Here is an 18,735-nt window from a genome sequence, read left to right on the forward strand (position 1 = left end):
AAGGAGCCTAAAGTTAGGCAGTGCAAATAATCCCGCTGTGTTTCTCTCCAGATGAAGGATTTTTTTCTTCATCCCCGCGCAATACATTCGGCTGCAAAAGTCTGCCACGAAATACTGCACGGGAGGAGAGCGCGATGGAAATGTTTGGGCAGCTCATCGGGCAAGCGGTGCTGCACAAACGGGGTCTTTGCTCCAACACTCAGGATGACTCGTGAAATATCGAGTGCTGCTCGTGAAGCAAGTGAGAAGACAGCAGCCCAGATTTAATGGAGCAGTTTGAAGTCAAGAAAACGTTTACAAGCACATCATTTCTTCCATTACACGCTCGTCTCTTTAGCTAGCCAAGCAGAAAGCAGAACGTGCTTGCTGTACCCAACGGCTCAAAGACAAATGACTGTCATGAAAGGCAATTTCCAGCTACTCCAGAACGAAGCCACATCAGAAACCCTCTCTGCAGGAGCCAGGCAAGCAGCTGGGCTGCGCAGGCTGTCTCCGACCTCCCACGCACCAGCTCTGGCCATCTCAGCTGGGTCACACCAGCTTTGGTACTGCGGCTAAGCTGACGTGTTGGATACGTGGAGACAAATGCCACGGTTCCCATCTGCTCCCTGTTGACGCTAAGACACCCCTGCATGAGCCGGGGCTCCTTTCAGCCTTGCTTCTTAGCAAGGATTTCCCACCCTGCTCGCTGGGAATCAGCCAGCTGCTCTCCGGTGGGAAGGGCGGCATCGTCTCCCTGGGATAACGAGGTCTCCCATGGATAATGACATCTCCTGGGACGAGGACATGTCCCTCCGACGGCTGCCTCTCACTTACAGCTCACACCGGGAACAGCCCTGGTTCAGCCTCGCTGGCGGAGGTTTGGGTGCTTTGTCTCTGCAGGAGAAACTGGGCAGAGATTGTGGAGGGGAAGGAGAGGCAGATGAAAAGGGACTCAAACCCCACCACAAAATGCTTAACAGTGCAGAAAAGGAGGGCTGGCAGGGCACTGGGGGCATGTGAAGACAGCCCTGCTGAACTTGGCCACCATCTCCCATTCCTCACACTAAAACATCCCCCCTTAAAACTGGAGGGAAGGTGAAGTCTTAACACAGCTGAGATTTCTCTCTTCTTGAAGGCACGTAAGATCTGCGGTGGCTCGAGGTGATTACAACTGCAGGAGACACCCCAGTGCAAGGTAACAGAGCGAGGAAAACCCTCGCCTCGATCCATCCAGAGAACTTCAGCCTCCCCCAGAGCTCTGCTTTTCAGCATATTTTGCTTATGTAGTGGTTTTCATACAAAACTCCCAATATTCTGAGAGTAGGAGACACTGAGCACAAGCTGGGCGCTGGGGTCCTGCCGTGCAGGCTCGGTGGCTGAGTGAGTTTTCAGATCAGCTCGGTGCAGCGCTGGGAACTGCTGCTCCTCCGGTTGGACAAAGCAAACCCATTTTAGAGAAACCAGGAGATAAAACATTGATTAGCCTTGATCCAGCCCTGCCTGAGCCCACCAAACCCAGGCTTTGTAGGAGCAGCTCACCAACCGCATCTCCCTTTGCACGGGTGCAGGTAACCCAGCCGGCACTGGGGGCGGGGGTCATCTCCATCTGCAGCTGCGTGGAGCTGGCAGGGGGGACCAAAAAAAACCCCAGACCTTCTCCATTGTTCTGAGTGAGCAGGAGCTGCTAGCTCCAAATTTCAGGACCGGCCTTTGCCATCCAGATGGAGCACCGCCAAATCCCGCAGCCTCGCGGCTCTTCCTCCGGCTCGGCTACGCCAAAGGCAGCTTCCCTCGCCGCGGTCCAGCTGCAAAGGGGCTCCAGCTGCAAAGGGGGTCCAGCTGTGAAGGGGCTCCTTTCTCCCTTAAAAAACAGCCAAAGGAATGTGAACCGAGCGCGAGAAGGCAGGAAAAGGAGATTTCAGCTCTGGAGATCTCCTGGAAATAATATTCTTCTCTGCCTGTATGGTTTGATTTTTTTTTTTTTTAAGCCCAACACAACAAGCCACTGGCAGCGATGCGGTCCCAAGAGCTCTTGTTCTTTGCACGAATGTTTTACAATGACGAGGGCGGAGGTCCAAGCTGGGTGGATTAGAAGGAAAGCAAGATTACACGGGAAGCGCCTGTCATCTGCACTGCCAGGAGCCCAGGCATACCTGCCCTCAGAACCGACTGCGCTTTCTCCAATTACTATTATCTTTTGAAATACAAAGGGGTGGCATCTGTGGAGGACGTCGCAGAGGGTGGTTTCTTCCATGCCGCTGCCCGTTCTGCTGACCGAGACAGTTTGAGCATCCCAATCGGCCCCAGTCCCCGAGGCTTTGCCAGGAGGCTCAGAAGCTGCCTCCCCCACCCCCTTCCCAGTGTAACGGGGGGCTCCCGCAGCTGGGAACTCGGGCACCCATCACCCAGCACGTATCCACAGGCAACCAGGGTTGGGGCAAGCACGAGGGTCTCGTTGACCAGGGTACGAGGGAGCCGGCATCCTGCTGCCCTGCGCGGGCAGGGAGGAGCACAGAGCAAAGTCACCCTCTGGGAAACTAGTGTGTTATTTACTTTAAAAAAAACCCACTTCTTGAAGCATTTTAATTAAAACAGTATTGATTTTAACTGAAATCCAACCCACAGCAATGTTTTTATTCAGACACGCCGGGGGAAATGGAGGGTGTCTCCACGGTGCCTTTGGGACTCCATTTAACAAGTGCCACATAAAGAACCCCAGAGGGGACCTCTTATTGCCCCCACAAAGATGCAAATGTCTTGGGCTGGAAAGACTCACATTGAATCAGGTCGACCTGCCATCCAAAAGCACGTCGGCGAGCCTCTGCCGGCAGAAATTCAGGGCACGGGAACAGCCGTGGAAAACGAGGAGCAGCAACCGCCCTGCGCCGCTGCAAATGCCCGAGACGGCGCAGGAAGAGCACAAACTGCTCCGAATCTCTTCTGCCTCACCCCATCTGCCCTCCGTGGAAACTCCCTCTTGCCAGGTGTAACCCATCAAATATTATTTTAAGCATTAATTTACTTTCAGTACCAAATATGAAGTTGGTTGCAAAGCAGAATGGGTTTGTCAGCGTCTCTTTAGAGCTGCCCGCAAGAGGCATGCCAAGTCCTCACTGTCTGTTTTAAAGATCAAATGAAGGACCTGAGGGCTGAAATCCCATAAAACAAAGACCCTCACTCAGGTAACATTCACTTTTTTGTTATCTAAGGACAAAAGAGCAACTTGGTTCAATTTGGAGAGAAACAGGCTGTGTCCCCGTGGGCTGTAGGGATGCCAGGAGACCTCACACCTAGATGAAAACCACCTGCTTTGCCCCAAAAGGCAGCAGCAATGGGTAGGCGGGGGGGTTTGGGGCCCAGTGAGGAAGAGGAGCTTGCCAAGGAGCTGTACGGCCCCTCTGCAGCCTTACTTGGTGAAGGAGCTGGAGAGGAGTCCGATGAAGGCGATGGCAGCTCCCGAGGCCGCCGTGGTCCTGCAGCCGATCCGGTCGGTGAAGATGCTGACGATGGGAGAGCAGAAAAAAATCATGCCCATGGCCAAGGAGCCGACCCATGCTAGGGGGAGAGAGAGAAGAAAGGTGATGGTCAGGGTGGAACATCTAACGGGGGCCAGGAGGGGAACAACCAGGGACCAGCTCCAGCTTTGCTCCCTGGCTTTGGCTGTGGACAGTTTCCTATCCAGAGTTACAGCTCCGTGTTTCCAGGTACCACGCTCCATCCCCGCTCCCCAGAGCCAGGACTGCCTCACACCCCCCCCTGCCCCACATTCTGCAGGGATTTCTCGTTGCAGCTGAGCTGATGGGAGACACAGGGGTTGTGCCAGCTTAGATGACATCCCTGGCCCTGTCAGGCGATGCCCAACCAGCACCGTCATCTCACATCTCCTTCCAACCCACTTCTGGAGAAAACCACTGTCTGCATCTCCGTCTTTTTTCAGAAACTTTTATTACTCGCAAATTATTTCAGCTCGTCATCTTCTCCCTACCTTCCACCTTCTCTCTTTAATGGTTTCTGTGACTATTTTGGGGAGGAAAGGCACGCTTTCAAGACAAACAATGTGGTGAGGAAGAAAAAAAAAATCTCAGTCTACCAGCTCTAAGGAGAAGCAAGAGGTCCCCTCGGCGGGGTGTGGGGCAGGGCAGGACGGACAGACAGACAAGGGGCCCCCAGCCCTTCCCAGCACTCAATTTTGGGGACCACCCGGAGCATCTCCAGCTTCAGGCTCTGGCTCTGGGCTGCCAAGCGCAACCTGCCCTGCAGAGACCCCAGGACATGTGCTCTTTGCTCTTTTTATTCCTTTTTTGGGGGGTTGGGGTTTTTTTTCCCCCCGCACCCAAATCAAGCACTCTGCAAACCCTTTTAGCACAGCCCCGCAGAATAACAACCCGTCCTTCAAGAGCCGTGAGATTTTCAGAAAATAGCCAGGTCCCTATTAAAAGCAAATCCCAGCTATATAACAGCCTCTCCAACCTCTGCCTTTCAAAAAAGGACCACACAAAGAAGCCCTCGCTGGCCTGGGAAGAACTGACCCTTCCAAATTAATTATAAGTTCGCAAGGACCCAATTTACTCCCAAGTCTTCCTTAATAAATGCGGAGGAGAGCAATAAAAAGAAAAGCAGAGGCTGCGCGGGAACCTCGTGGGACTCGCCGCGCTCTCGTCTCGACACCAGGCGAAATGCAAAAGGATGAGGGAGAGGACCCCCCCCCTCTCGGGCTGATTTTCTTGGTTATAAACACAAGGCACAGTGTAATGAAAGTCCTTCTAATAGGATTAGGTGGCACGGCTCCAAAAAGCCGTCCAAAACAACTCCAAGAGGGGGTGAGGGGCGGGAGCAAAGCCAAGATGGGAAAGGCTCGTTAAATTGGATAATATATTTCCAGAAATGTTCCTTCTACTCCAGCCAAGGCAGTAAAACGTTAGATGGCCCCGTCATGTTTGAAGTTTGTTATTTTTGGAAATTACTTTAAGAAACGCGGAAATAAAAGCATAAAGCAAAGTATTAAATTTAAAGGGCCAGATTCCGATCTTAATAACCTGGAGATTTACATGCAAATACGCAGTATCAATCTCTGGCCCCAAAAATGCACACTCACCTGCGGAGATCAAAGCAAACCCGGGGCGAGAGGCTCAGCAACGAGCGCTTAAAAGCTCCTCCAGCTTTGGGTTTGTAAAAAGGAGATATTGCTCAATTAAAATTGCTAAACACACGCACATACAAAAAAAAAAAAAAAGAAAAAAAAAAGAAAAAAAAAAAAGTCCTGTGGCAAATTGCTCTACCTTGGAGAAAGGGCTTACCACAAGCAATGAATAAAAATAGGCTTGGGGAAGAACATCAAGTTAAAATTAGTAAGAACAATAGCCTCACTTCCAGAGTGGGGTTTTGTCTTCCCAGCGCTTCCCAACGAAGCCCCGGGAAGCTGGGAGGGCTGGGCGAGCTCCAGCGCTGGAAGGAAACCTTGGCAAAATCTGGGGGCAGGAGAAAGCCGCCTCGGCCCCGGCTCCGGTCCCGGCGCGATTCACGGCACCCAGAGAACGGGTTGCACAATTTTTTTTTTTATCCCCAGGGTGAAGGAGGTGGATCTCCTTTCACCTGGGTCAGGGCAAGGTTGGATGAAAGCCATGGCAGAAAACTATGGGTTGGAGGAAAAAAAACCCCAAAAAATAGGGTTCAGGTGAAGCGTAGCTCCAAACCTGCCCCTCCGGGCATGGAGACGGGGTTCTTGGATCCGCTCCTGGGGGTGAAGGGTTTATTTTTGGCAATCTGTGTAACATGGGATTGAAGTTTCTCCTGGACCTTCCTGGACGTGAAGGGCAGAGGCAGCCATTCCTCTGGTGGAAACCAGATGGGGCTTAACCAGCCTGAGTCAGGGCTTCCCTTCGGCAGCTCCTCGGATGCTGGAGAAGTTACGACTTGATTTAAAGCCCACAGGTTAAAAAAAAAAAAAAAGAAAAGAAAAAAAAAAGGCGGGGGGGAGTCTTTGCTTCTGATTTCCACGGGGTTTGGATGAGGTGGTTAATTCCTAGCCTGGCCACACCTTGCAACCCTCTGTGGCTGATAACCCGGGTGAGATATTGAAACACACGACAAGCCCCCACAAGAGCCTTAACAACGGCGCGGTGTGATCAAGCAGATCCTAAAAGAAACGATGGACCGAATCCAGCTGAGGATGGGGCTGGAAGGAGCTCAAGAGCTGCGCAGAACTTGGACAGGAGTTGGGTTAAGACTTGATCGAGTCTCAAGGTGCTGTGAGTCCAACCACCTCCTGGAAGCCCCAGCTGAAGGGGCTGGTTTCGGAGCTGCCCGGCTGGGTGCTGCGCGGGAACCCGGCTGGTGATGGCTGCGAAGCCCCCTCTCCAAGGGATGCCTTCACAGAAACACCAAACGCTTCAGAAACCTCTTTTTTAGTTAAAAAAGAAAAAAAAGGGTATTCAAAGCACTCCCCTTTTGCAAGGGGGGAGTGGAGATGGCTGGCAATATTAGAGGTGACTCAACACGTGCTGTCCCTCGTCGGTAGCCACCGCTGACCTGCCTGGCACTGCGAGTTACGCCAAGGCCAGCCACGTCCATGCCACCCTGCTCCCACCCGCAGCCCCTCCTGAAGGCAATAAAACGGCAACCAGGGAGCTGTGACCCCCCCCGGGTGCACGTACCCCACTCCTCGCTGCTTGGGACGGCAGCGGGTTGGGGGACAGCAGCACCCCGAGCTGCCACCCAAGCCCAGGCTTCCCCCAGAGCTGATGGGACCTTCCTGATAGTCTTGGGGATGCTCTGGGGTGTGAGCAGAGCTCACCGTGGGGCTGGTGCCCCTTTGCTGGAGCAGACAGGTTGACCAAGAAGAGCATCCCACCAGCGGCCCTCCCGCTGCGTGAGCACACAGGGTAAAGCTCCAGCTAAAAGCTCCGCAAATTGTTCCTTCCCACCTTAACAAAGACAAACTGTTGGCCCGTGGCAGGTCCAAAGCAACGTGGCCTTCAACACAGAGCGGGGAATACAGTGGTTGAAGATCTCCAAGGAGATGTCCCCCAGAGTGGAACACCAGATCAGCTTTCTTTCCAGCACGGCCATCCCAAAAGGATGAAAATCTCCTTCCTTGCCGGTATTTTCCTGAGCAGAAAAAGGTTTCTGGACGTGACGGAGCAGAGCAAGGTGGGTGCAAGAAGGTCAGAAACAACAGGGGAAAACCTCACCACTCCGAGACACAGATCCAAACCCCCCCCGGTACTTAGCTCATTGTTCCAGAAAACATCATTAAAAAAATCGCACTGCGTAGTACTTGTGGCAGAGCCTATTTGTTCCTTTAAAATCAATCTCCAGGGAGAGAGAAGGAAGGGACGTCGCTCCCAGCCGTGCTTCCCCGCTGACCCAAATACCCCGGGCTGGAGGGATCAAGGGCCAGGAGGTGACCTCAGATCCGCCACTGGAGGAAGTGTCTTCCCTTGCTTCCCGCGGCTTCTCCCGCTCGCGCCGCACGGCCGGGACAGGGCGGCCGCTGGAGGGGACGGGGACGCGCCGCGGAGGGTCACCTTCCCCAGGCACTTGGCATTTCTTGGGGCAGCCAAAGGTAATCCCCCTCCACCTCCCCATCTGCACCGCTCCTCCAGGAAATAAGTAATTTCTTGACTCGTGTTTTCTGGGACAGGGAAGCTCTGCTGGCATCACAAACCTCATCACGCATCTCCAAAGCCCTTCCCAGCCCTACCTGGTGTCCTGGGAGCCCAAGCAACCTGGTGGCCCTGCCCATGCAGACACTGTAGGGAAGCGGACCGGCTGTAACCCCCCCTGCTCCGCGGAGCTAATGCGTGCCACCCGCAGCACATCTGCAGTGAAAACGAAGCAGCTGTTTTATCTTGTGCCCTTAAAAAGCAATTTGCGTCATCCTCTTGCTCACTCAAAGTAAAGACCGAAACGCTCCCAACGGTTTGGCCCCATGTGCTCACCACCCCCCCACGGACCGAGCCCATCCCGGGGAGGGTTGGTCAAGGCTTAAATAAAGGCAGACGCAAATTCACATCTGAGGAGGCCACCGCGATGCACGGCAGGAAGGGAAACTGAGCTAAAGAGCAGCAAACCGAAGCTGAGGAGCAGCTGGGCTCCTCTGGACGGGAGGTGGTGGTGGGGCGGTGCGGTGGCAGCCACCGTGTATCACGTGCAGCTAAAAGCCAGATAAACTCATTAATTGTATAGCAAGCCCTGCTTGGTACCATACCCTAAAGCTTCAGAACAAAGTCCTCCTTTATCAGGTTTGGCTGACTTCTCCCCCTCGCCCTTCTTTTGAAAACAATTCCATAACAGCCTGAAAATTGGAATAAATGGAATTATTCAGAGGAATTATTCAAGGCCAGGTCTGACTAAAGACCCTTTTCAGTTTTCCGTTCATGGTGGTATTAGGACAGACTAAGGAAAAATGTGAATGTCGTAGGAGAAGTGGCAGCTACCGTCATCATGGCACGGTCCCATGACCGCGGAGAACACAACGGCTTCTCAGAGACCAGACCCAGCAAGTGTCCATCCAGTCTTTGCCATAGGACGCTTTTAAAAAAAAATCAATTTTTAACTGGTTCAGGAGCACAGGGCAGCGAAGCAGAGCCGGTTGGGAATGTACTTTGCCTTAAAAAAACCCACCACATCTCTCCTGATCGGGCCTCCCTGCCTTCCCTCGCGCTCAAGGACGCAGGGGACTTTTAAGAGACGATGCCCAGGCCACCTCCTGTAACCACTAAGTGACAGATATCAGCTTATGTGAGAGCAAAGTCCCAATATTAGCTGTCCTGCGGCCACGTTAAGTAGAGATGGAGACAAATCTGTGGTTTCGCTTGGCAAGCAGCAGGCGCAGAGTGTTTGCCTGAGGTTTGTGCTCTGAACATCTTGGAGAAACTCAGCCCCAGCCACATTTTGCATCGTTTCATTCCAAAAACATAAAATTCGACCCTGGTTAGTAAAATGGCGTTCGAGCTCGTGTCTGAGCCACATCACGTCCTCCCCATCCGCAGCCCGGCTCCCGCTCGGCCTCGGAGGCTCCAGAGCCAGTCCAGAAATGCAAACTCTTGTGAAATCCATCCAAAAACAACAAGGCAGCATGTGCTCTGCAGCTGAAACCCACCATGTGCCCGGGCTGGATTCTTCTCCCCAGCACTCCCGCCGGCAGGCCAGGAAGGTTTTTCTTCTCTGCGTTGCCTTCTGGCTTACAATTTTTGAGAGATGATTCACCTACCACACACTAAAGTTACCCAACAAATAGGAGCTACGGTCACAACAACTTCATCAACATGGGCTCCCGTCTACCATGTCCCATCCAGACGTCTCTCCGTGACCTACGCCCTCGAGGAGGCTGGAGGTATCGTTACTCCAATCTCTCCTGCTGTTGCGTGACTCCAAGTGATGTTGGGTTGGACCACGTTTGCCCAGGTCCCATGTCCCCGGGGTGAGAGCCCAGGGCTGCACGCCTGGAGGGCAGCTCTTGGGGTTCAACTGCTGCTGGGAAAAACCAGTGCCCTCACGCAGCTCCTGCTCAAATGAACTGGCAGAGCCTCTTGAGTATTTGGGGGGGGGGGGAAAGCACGTCCTGGAGGCGAGCATCCCCTCCTGCAACTGCGCTGTCAAACACCTCACCAGCCCCTGGCTGCTTTTTAATCCAGCAATTTTATGAAAAACAGAAAAGTTCCATTTTAATTGGTGAAAATTCCCTCCTCCCACCCGCAGAGCGCCAATCTGTAATTAGCCTTTCATGTAAAACGATGTTTATTCCTGACGGAGTTTATCTTGGCACAAACACACGCTCTGAAATGTGCACACATTTGAAGACTCAAACCCTGCATTTAATTCTCTATCTGCTTGTTAATCCTCATTGTTCCCAAGCCCCTTTTCAAAACATACCCACAGGGAGAAGAAAGTATTTTTTATATATATATAAAAAAAATTAAAAAAAAACCCCAAAACCTTTTCCAGCATCAGGAACACCAGCAGCGAGTCCAGCACCACAGGCACCGGCCCAGGGGTCCGGCTGCCCCCCCAGCTCCTGGCGCTCACCCAAACACACCGTGCCAAACCCAGGAGGCCTTCCTCCTGATTTTTCTTCTTTTTTTTTTTTTCTTTTTTAATATATTTTTTCTCCCTAGCTGTGATGCCCCTCGAACGTCCCGCCCTGCAATGCAGGCACAGGACAGGAGTCCCCATGCAGTAGGAGGCTGGGGCAACCACCAACAGCCCCCAGCCCCATTTTGGAGAACCTACCCTCAGTGAGGCAACCAGATGGGGGCCAGACCCCAAGTTTCATGATTCCTGGGCTTAATTTGGAGCGGTTTGGGATTTACACGCTCCCGGCATGCAGCAGCCACATCGCCTAGCGTAGCAGCTTGGGGCCAGACCAGCAGCTCCCAGGGACCTCCCAGCTGGGACTGGGTGCCCGAAGGGGACTGGGTCCTTCTCGCCCGTCCAGTCCCAAGCGCAGAGAGCAGCACAGGACCCATCGGGGTGAGCGGTGAGAGCGGGGGGGCTCCTGAGCGGCTGATCCAGGTTGCCCCACTCCGGGTGGCCACATGGCTTCCAATAGGGCAGTAAACACAATATCCACCTTCCAAAATGAAAGGGAGAGCAAAGGGTCAGGGTCAGGGTCAGGGTCTGGGTCAGGGTTAGGATTTGGGTTAGGGTCAGGGTTAGACCCAGGGCTAGGGTTAGGGTTTGGGTCAGGGTTAGGGAGCCCGGCTCTCCCCAGCCCAATGCACCCCGGCAGGTTGGGGGTTCCTCCAGACCCCCTGTGCTGGCTCCTCACTCTGTGTTTTTGGGGAAACGGTTCCCACTGCTGAAGCCAGGCAGGTCCTGGAGTCGACGGCAATGATTAACGCCGGCGGGACGGTGTGGGTCAGCTGTGGCCCCAGACACCGGCTGCTGCACATCCGAAATGTTAAGCCTTTGGAAAAGCCACGACCTGACCAAACTTCACTGGCTTTGACTACGATTAACCTCCTCCAGTCACTTGTACGAGCACGCGAAGCGCTGGCTTGGGAACAGCCCAGCACTCACACCCTGCCACCGTCATCCTCCCGTCCCCAACCGGGCCGTGGTGACGCTTTTCCTTTTCTCCCAGCCCAGAAACATGTCATCTCCTCCCAATCCCCACCATGACCGCTGCTTGTAACTGGCAGGCTCATATTGGTGACCAGTTCCTGCAGCACACAGACAACTGGGAGGACAGCGCAGCTGGGGGACAGGATTGATGGAGCTTTAGGAATTCGCCCCACCGCTTCATCTCCCTTTGGAGACCACCAGCACCAAGAGAACACTCTGCAAGACTCATTCATCCATCCAAGGCAAAAACGCCACGTGTGCAAACAGGGCAGGGAGGATGCAAGGGGGTGGGTACCTGCGAGGATGCGAGCAGCATGAGGGACAGCCCACCAGCCCGTCCCAGCTCGGCTGGCTTGGTGATATGCTGCTGGGACGCAGAGGTCACGGCTCCCGGCCACCGCACATCAGAGCAGACGGCAAAGCAGCACAGCGGCTCATGGGCCGGGTAGAGAGGGCAATGCCAACAGGGTCCTGGACACCACAGTCAGGGGTTCATCTCCCAGCCAGGCACAGCACCCGTGAGCATCCCTATGGGTGCCTATGCCCAAGCACAACAAGCCCACCACCGCATCGCATCTCCATCTACATGGTGATATTATGCCCAAGACACGGCTGCAGGACCCCCAAAATCTCCAGTGTTCCTCTGGGGTGAAAGCACCTGGGCACCCCAACCCCTCGATGCCCTGAGGAAAAGCCAGGAGGGCTCCCGACGGGAGCAGGTTGGGTATCCCTCCCAAAACACGGCTGGTGGCCCAAGACTCTTCCATCCCTTACGAAATCACCGGGCACTTTCTGTCTCCTCTCCCCCGCCCGGGAAGCCCCGCCTGGGCTGCGTTTGGGAACCCTCCGCCTTCTGCGGGGAGGCTGGGGTGAGAAAGGATGCTTTTTTCCAAGCTGGAAGAGACAGAAAAGTTTCCTCCTTTGCCAAATTTCTCCCGAGCCATCTTCTGTTTCCCATTAACGGCAAGAAGAAACCCCCCGGCCCAGGTCCGCGCTCCTCCCACTGACAACTCCCACGGGCGCTTGTCAACATCCCAGTTAAAAAAGGAGAATTAAACCCACCCAACCTGGCTGGCCGTGACGCAGGGGCCCGCAGAGCGAGGATCGGCGGCGGGTGGAAAACAACCCCCCTGCTCCGCTCTTACATCTTCCCCACGGAAACTTTTCAACTCCAGTTGCTGGCAGGAGCCGGGCTGATCCCAGCTGAATTCCTTCCACTTACCAGCAAATAAATAGCAGTTAAAGGGAGGGAAAGAGAAAAACACCCTTTTTATTTTCAAAGGGGAAAACAAAGAGGCCGAGGAGAATAAATGGAGGCAAAATGTTGGGCTGGCCACAGGCTCATGAAGATCTTTTTCCCCTCCCGGGGTACTTGACAGCCTTCCCTTTCAGTTAATTAAGGGATACTCAGAAAGAAAAATACTTCCAGCCCTTTTCCAGCCCTGGCCATTAAGGGGACAGTCACAGCGCGCCTGAGACCAAACCCAGGAGCCTTGGCCACAGCTCCTCCGCCCGGGCCGGGCACCTAAACCACCATTTCCCAGTCAAATAGGTGCCGTTGCAGGACACCGATGGCCTCCTCCCAGCCCCGGCAGACTTCTGCCCAACCTCCTCCCCAAATTCGCAGTGATGGGCATCTCCAACCTCCCCTAGACAAGGGCTGGTCTTCTGGCACTCCAAGTATTTCTCCCAACCAACACCTTCCTTGTTGCAAAATTTCAAAGCATCGCTTTGCAACCTGTCCCCCACGGGACAGAGAGAAGAGCTTATTACCTTTCTACCAACTTTCTGGAGAGCTGAAGGCAGAGGCACCTTCTCTCCTGTAGCAGGAACAACCCCAGCCCACCGCACATTGCTCCCCCTCCTCTCCTCCACATCTCCCAGTTGACCCAACCCTTTCCCAGTGTGTGGTGCTCAGCAGAGACACCTTCCCACATCCCTCCTGGGGACCGATTAATAATTAATCATCCCTCGCCTCTCCCCTCCAACGCAACGCGCTGCCTGGCTCTTGTCGCATTGCACCCCGACTGTCTGTAAAGGCACCTCCCCAAAACACCCACCCCACCGGAGCCCCGCGAGGAGGGACGGCTCCCGATGGCTGCATCACCCCCAGCCCTGTGTCGGGGTACCCTGGCCATGGCCCGCAGCTGCCTGCCGTCTTTTGAACCCCGAAAGCTGTTGGATGCTTTGGAGAGCGCTGGGGAGCGCAGCTGGGCCCCGGCTGGGCACGTACGCTGCGGGGAGCGGGGCAGGGACGGGGATGGGGACAGGGATGGTGTGGGAAAAGCCAAAATCTCCCAAGCGCCCGTCAGCCAAGGCTGGGGCACCCTGAGGATGAGCGAGGTTGGAAGAAAGCATCCCCCGCGTTTCTCCCAGCGGCACCCACACGTACCGCCGGCGCTGCCGGCTCTGCCCTGCTGCGGTGCTGCCCGGCAGCATCCACCCCCCGACCACCCCCCCAGCCCAGAACCACCCCCCCCAGAGCCCCCCCAAGCTCCGGGGGAAAAACTGCTGCGGCAACCTCAGCCTGAGCTCCCCTGGGGTGAGCACCCCGAAATGGAGAGCACTGGGGCGATGCCTCCCCCTCGGCACCCGAGCAGAGCCACCCGCCCGAATATTATCAAAATATTTCAGTTATGTTACTTATTTGCTTACACCCAACGAGGCCCCAATTTCCCCGAAGACAAAGTCCGCCCAGGGCTGGAAATACGAAAGGGAAAATCCAGGCAGCGGGTGCTGCAGGCGCTTTCCGAAGGGAGGTCCCTCTCCGGGCTGCGCCAGTCGCCTTTTAAGTCGTTTCACCCCTGAGCTTCGCTCGCAAAGGAGATAACACCTCCCTGCGACGGCCGCTTCCATCCCGGCTCTCCCGCCAAACCGGCAGCTCGCCGGGGCCCGTCCTGGTGACGGCGCAAGGTGCTAACTGACCGCAGCGGGGGATCCATCGGGGAGCGTCCCCGTTGAGCGGCTATCTTTAAAAATCTACCTAAATGAAGAAAAGCTGTTTGTAAGCGAGTTGAGCGGAGCCCTGGAGCGGGCAGACAGCCAGGGCGGCATCCCGGGCTGCCCCGGCCGTGCAGCAGAACTGCTCGGTGGTGGAAGATCTGGGCTCTTCTCCTGATGGCCACCAGGAAATTATTTTTTCTTCCAATGCCGCAGAGTTTCCCCCCACCCCCCGCTCCGAGTCTCCAGCACGGAGACACCAACGCCTTTGGGTAGTGCTCCTGAAGCCTACCCACAGGGAAAAAAAATCCCCAAACAATGCAAGACTTGTGTATCATCGTTAAACCAAACACCCGGAGGCCAAAAGAGGGGTAAAATATCCATGTGATTTTAATCTCTTGGAGTTCCCTTGCATTAAAGCACACGTTTGAGAACACCTGGATATCTCAGAAAAATAGACCACGCTGTAATTAAGCAAATCCGATAGCTAAAGGAAACTGAAGAACAGCAATATTTTACTTTATTTATTTATTTCTCCCCAACAAGAAACAGGTTATATCCCTTTGCCAATGGGCTGTTACTTTTGGCTGACCTGCTCTCATTTGAAAGTTTTTCAGACGCCGGGTGGCTTCGGCAGCCGCCCCGTGGTACGGGGAAGGGCCAGCCCTGCCCTTTGATGCTCCGGGGCGGGTAAGGAAAAGCCACGGCCGAGGCGTCGGGGTTTCCTGCACGGGACCGTCCCCAGCCCCACGTTTCCCATTAAGATCTTGGGAACCCGGCCCCGAGCCCTCCAGCTCCTGCCAACGCACCTCGAACGGGGATCCATAACACATATACGTGCACATATATATGCCTGCGTGCATCTACGCATACACACGCACATATACATATATATTAAAAAAGCAACACCCCCCCCGCCCCCCGAGGGCTTTAGCCCACACGAGGGCTGCGGGCAGAGCCACGCCGTGGCTTTCGCGGAGCTGCACAATGTTTAACGAGACGGAGGGGAACTGGGGACAGCCCGTACCAGTCCAAGTGCCTCGGCAGCAAAGCGCTGCGAAGCCTGAAGCCCGGTGAAACATTAATGCGCTTCCCCCGAGAAATGCCTTCGCTTTTTGCTGCGTCAAGGGCTTTGAAAGCGGAATAAATACCAGGGCGGGTTAATGAAGGTTTCTATCAGTTACTGGGTGAGTTTTGGTCCTCCTGCAATTCGGGTTTCAAAGCCACACATCTTCCCTCCGTGGCCAGAGAGCCTCCTCTTCCTCCCCACGGAAATACTGCATTTTGGGGTAGGGGCAGGAGTCAAAGCGCCCCTGTTTCCGCTGGTGCCAGGCGTGGGATTGCTGTAGGTAACACACCCCGCCACAGCCGAAACCGTGGCAGAATGTCAAGCCCTTTCTGCTGCCTTGGGACTGGAACGGGAAACGCAGCCGAGCCGTCGCTCCCCGGCCGCAGCTGAGCAGCAACCGCAGGCAACCCGAAGCTGAAATTTCCCCCCCCAAAAAAAAAATCCGGGCCGTGGCACTGACCAAGGACAGCAGAAGGCGCAGGACGCACATCCCCGTTTGCATCCGCCACTTAGTTTACCTGGCCACGAGGCTCCGGTGTGTTGAGCAGCCGGGAGGCGCACGGAGGTGTGAGGGCACGGGGTGATGGAGAAGCCAAACTCCCCCCCTCAAGCTGGGGTTCGGGGGGCTCCTGCTGGGCATCGAGACAGCGGCTGCGGCTCACGCGGCGTTTGCAGAGCCGGGGAGAGGCTCGCTTCTGTCTCCATTGCTGATGAGACTAATACCAGCTGCTTCTTGCTTAACCAGTCTGACCATCAGGCTGAGCCAAAACTGATTCATTCATAAGAAAATGGCAAAGGAGATCGACTCGTTACCAGCCCTGACTAATGGGGAAACCGGCCAACAACCTGCCGCTTGCACGCCGGCCCCGGCATCCTGCTTTTTCGGCTCTTCATCATCTTCCCAAATTCAAATCCCCAGCATAGCCAGGGGATAAAAGAAAGGGCTGTCTGCGATCCGCTGCAAACCGTGCCAGCGTGCGGCCAGGGGGCCAGCAGCACCCACCAATGCCTGACGTTTTGCAAGAGCTAATTCCTGCTTCGGAAGCATAGGAAACACAAAAACCCCAAAGCCATCGTCCTGCTCTGCCTGGCATCATCTTCCCAACAGCTTTTTGGAGTTTGGTTGTTTGGGGGTTTTGGTTTTTTTTTTTTCCTCCTTCCTTCTTCACCCCGTAATAAAAAAATCTAAGCAACCACTTTCACTGACCAGAAAAACTCTCCCCCACCCTGCTGTAAAAACTACTTTCTGCTTTTTTCTGCGGCGTGTTTTGGTTTCTGAGGCCAGCGGGGCACAAACCGTGGCCGGGGCGGGGAGGCTGCAGACAGGGTGCTTGGGAAACCTGGGGCCGGAGGGATGTTATCCCGAGGGAAGGAAACAAGCTCCGAAATCCAGATTGGGGCTAATCTTATCTCCAGGTGTCGTTTAGGACGGGCTGGCGAGGGTTAACAGCCAGCCACAGAGGTCAAACCAGGACCTGAAGTGCCTCCGCTCCCCGGGCTCTTCGGTTCACGCTTTGGTTGATGAACTGAAGCAGGGCAGAGTTTAACAGCTTAAAAGAAAAAAATCTGCCATGATTTCTTAGCTTTGGGCAACACATTTGATTTTATATGAATCTCCCTTAACAAAAGGCCGTCTCCCAAAATGCAGATCCCAAGGGCGAGGCTCTCCCAGCTAACAGCCTGCGACACCATCCCCTGTCCCCAGATGTCCTGCGTTTTTACCACCCTGCCCTGCAGACGTCAGGACAAACCCGGCAAAACTTCGGTTCTTGGTGAGAAACCCACCCTGCACAAATACAGGTCTCAAAAAATCCCTGTTTGCCAAGGCAGAAAATCCCCAGCCAGGCCCAGGCTGGACAGGGAAATGCCCCAAATCCCGATGCCGCGGGGCTCCATGGGGACGGGGGGAAAACCGGGATCCCGCGGGTCGGAGACAAGCAGAGCTCTGGGTACCGGGGCCGATGCGCTGCTCACCTGTCCCACACCAGCCCCAGCAGCCTGGGAAAGAGTTGCCAAATACGAACTTTTCCCTTTGCCCATCTCAGGACAGGTCGAGCATTTCACACGCGGCACCGAGAGCAGAAAAGCCTCATGCAAGGGCTCTGGGATGCAGACCCGGCTCTCCCGCCCGAGGGCATCCGGCTACCCAGCGTGAGCCCGATGCACCCCGCAACCTGCCAAGCAGGACGGGAAAAACCCGCAAGGGATGGGAACCGCATTTCCAAGGCGGACGGGAAAAGCCATCCAGAAAGTGGTCGACAACATCGCTGTCGGTCCTTTCCCCTCCCAGGCTGGTTTCTCGCCGACTGCGGGTGAGCTTCCTTGGCATGGAGGCGGTTGGCACGGCTTTATTCGATGCTACGTTTCCCTGCGGGCTGGGGACGTGGTGGGGTACGGGCGGGAGGAACCCCGCGAAGACCTCACACCTCCAGCAGCGCCAAGGCCCCACCGAGTCTATTTGGAAAAAAAAAAACCCAACCAAAAACAAACACAAAAGCCCAACACCGCTGATATTCACCCCTTGGCAACGTCCTATCTCAGTAACACTCTGCTATTATCATACCCTGCAATTAAGCGATAAAGCTGTAATTGCCTTATCTGATAGAGCCCAGCATGGCAGCAAGGCAGGAGCTGGCCTTTGCACCCCCATCCGCTGGCGGGGGCGGAGGGGTAGGTTGGATTTACAGGGTGGACAGCATCATGCCGGGCATTTTAAAGCGGCCCGGTCTAAAAGCACCCTCCCGCTCGGCAGACAGACAGACGGACAGGACCCCGCGGCAGCACCGGGCTTCCCCGCCCCGAACATGGCTCGGCAGCATCGTCCCCGTGCCCGCGTGCCGGCACGCCTTCCATCCCTGCAGACCACGGATGGTACCCAGGGAAGGTGCCGGTGGCCTCCACCAGCTTCCGACCAGCGGACGGTCAGTTCTGGCCAGGGTGGAAACACGTGGGGAAAAAAGCGGCGGCTTTTAATCCACGCTTCCTGCGGGAAGGTAGAAGCAGATGGTCGAGGGACCAAAGTGCAAAAGCACATCACCGGCCGCTCCCCAGCGCTCCCCGCATCCCTGCTTCAGCATCCCGGGGAGCAACACGCGGCCACGGGGCCGGGGCGCTTTGAGAGCAGCCCTTCGGTACAGGATTCGGCACGCTCAGCCGCACGGGCTGGATCAGGGCACTGGTTTTAGAGCAGTTCCCCAGTTCCCCAGCCTGGCGTCTCGGCGTGCAGAGAAAGCCGTATCCAGCAGCTCTCAGGCCATAGGAAGTCCAGCTTCCTATTTTCATCCGCACGTTCATCGCCTCGGAAAGAGCCCTGATGGGCTATGGCATCCCTTCCAACAAGATGAGCCCTGATTTCATTTGTCTATTTAAGTTTGCTGTCCCCTGAATCCTGATCCTTCCCATTTTTTCCAAGTTTTTTAGTATTTGACCTCAGCGCCACTCCCAACCCCGCCAGCTTTTGGCAGAGCGGTATTTGCCGGCCTTGGGGGAAAAAAAAAATAATAAAGCCCTCCAAAATCCCCCACGCGTGACCGTTTCCCAAATACGCACCAATCCGCCCGGCCGGCGAAGCCGCCTGTGCCCTGCACCCCAGCCCAGAGGCCACGGTGATGGGTGCCGGGGCCGCGCCGTGCCCGCGCCCCCCTCCCAGGGCGAGCGGGCTCCTGTCGGGACGCAGC

The 18,735-nt window shown here is 55.3% G+C and overlaps 1 protein-coding gene across 1 annotated transcript in view; it reads right to left on the reverse strand.

Annotated features, from left to right (window-relative positions):
* The window catches only part of SLC16A2 (solute carrier family 16 member 2), a 38,919-nt gene that overhangs the window by 10,812 nt on the left and 9,372 nt on the right, over positions 1-18,735 (reverse strand). The window contains exon 2 of the mRNA XM_054839439.1: positions 3,393-3,537. Coding sequence (XP_054695414.1) covers positions 3,393-3,537 — 145 coding nt within the window. The remainder of the gene's footprint in view (positions 1-3,392; positions 3,538-18,735) is intronic.

The sequence above is a fragment of the Grus americana genome, chromosome 12 (assembly GCF_028858705.1).
Source record: "Grus americana isolate bGruAme1 chromosome 12, bGruAme1.mat, whole genome shotgun sequence".
Classification (NCBI taxonomy): Eukaryota; Metazoa; Chordata; class Aves; order Gruiformes; family Gruidae; genus Grus; species Grus americana.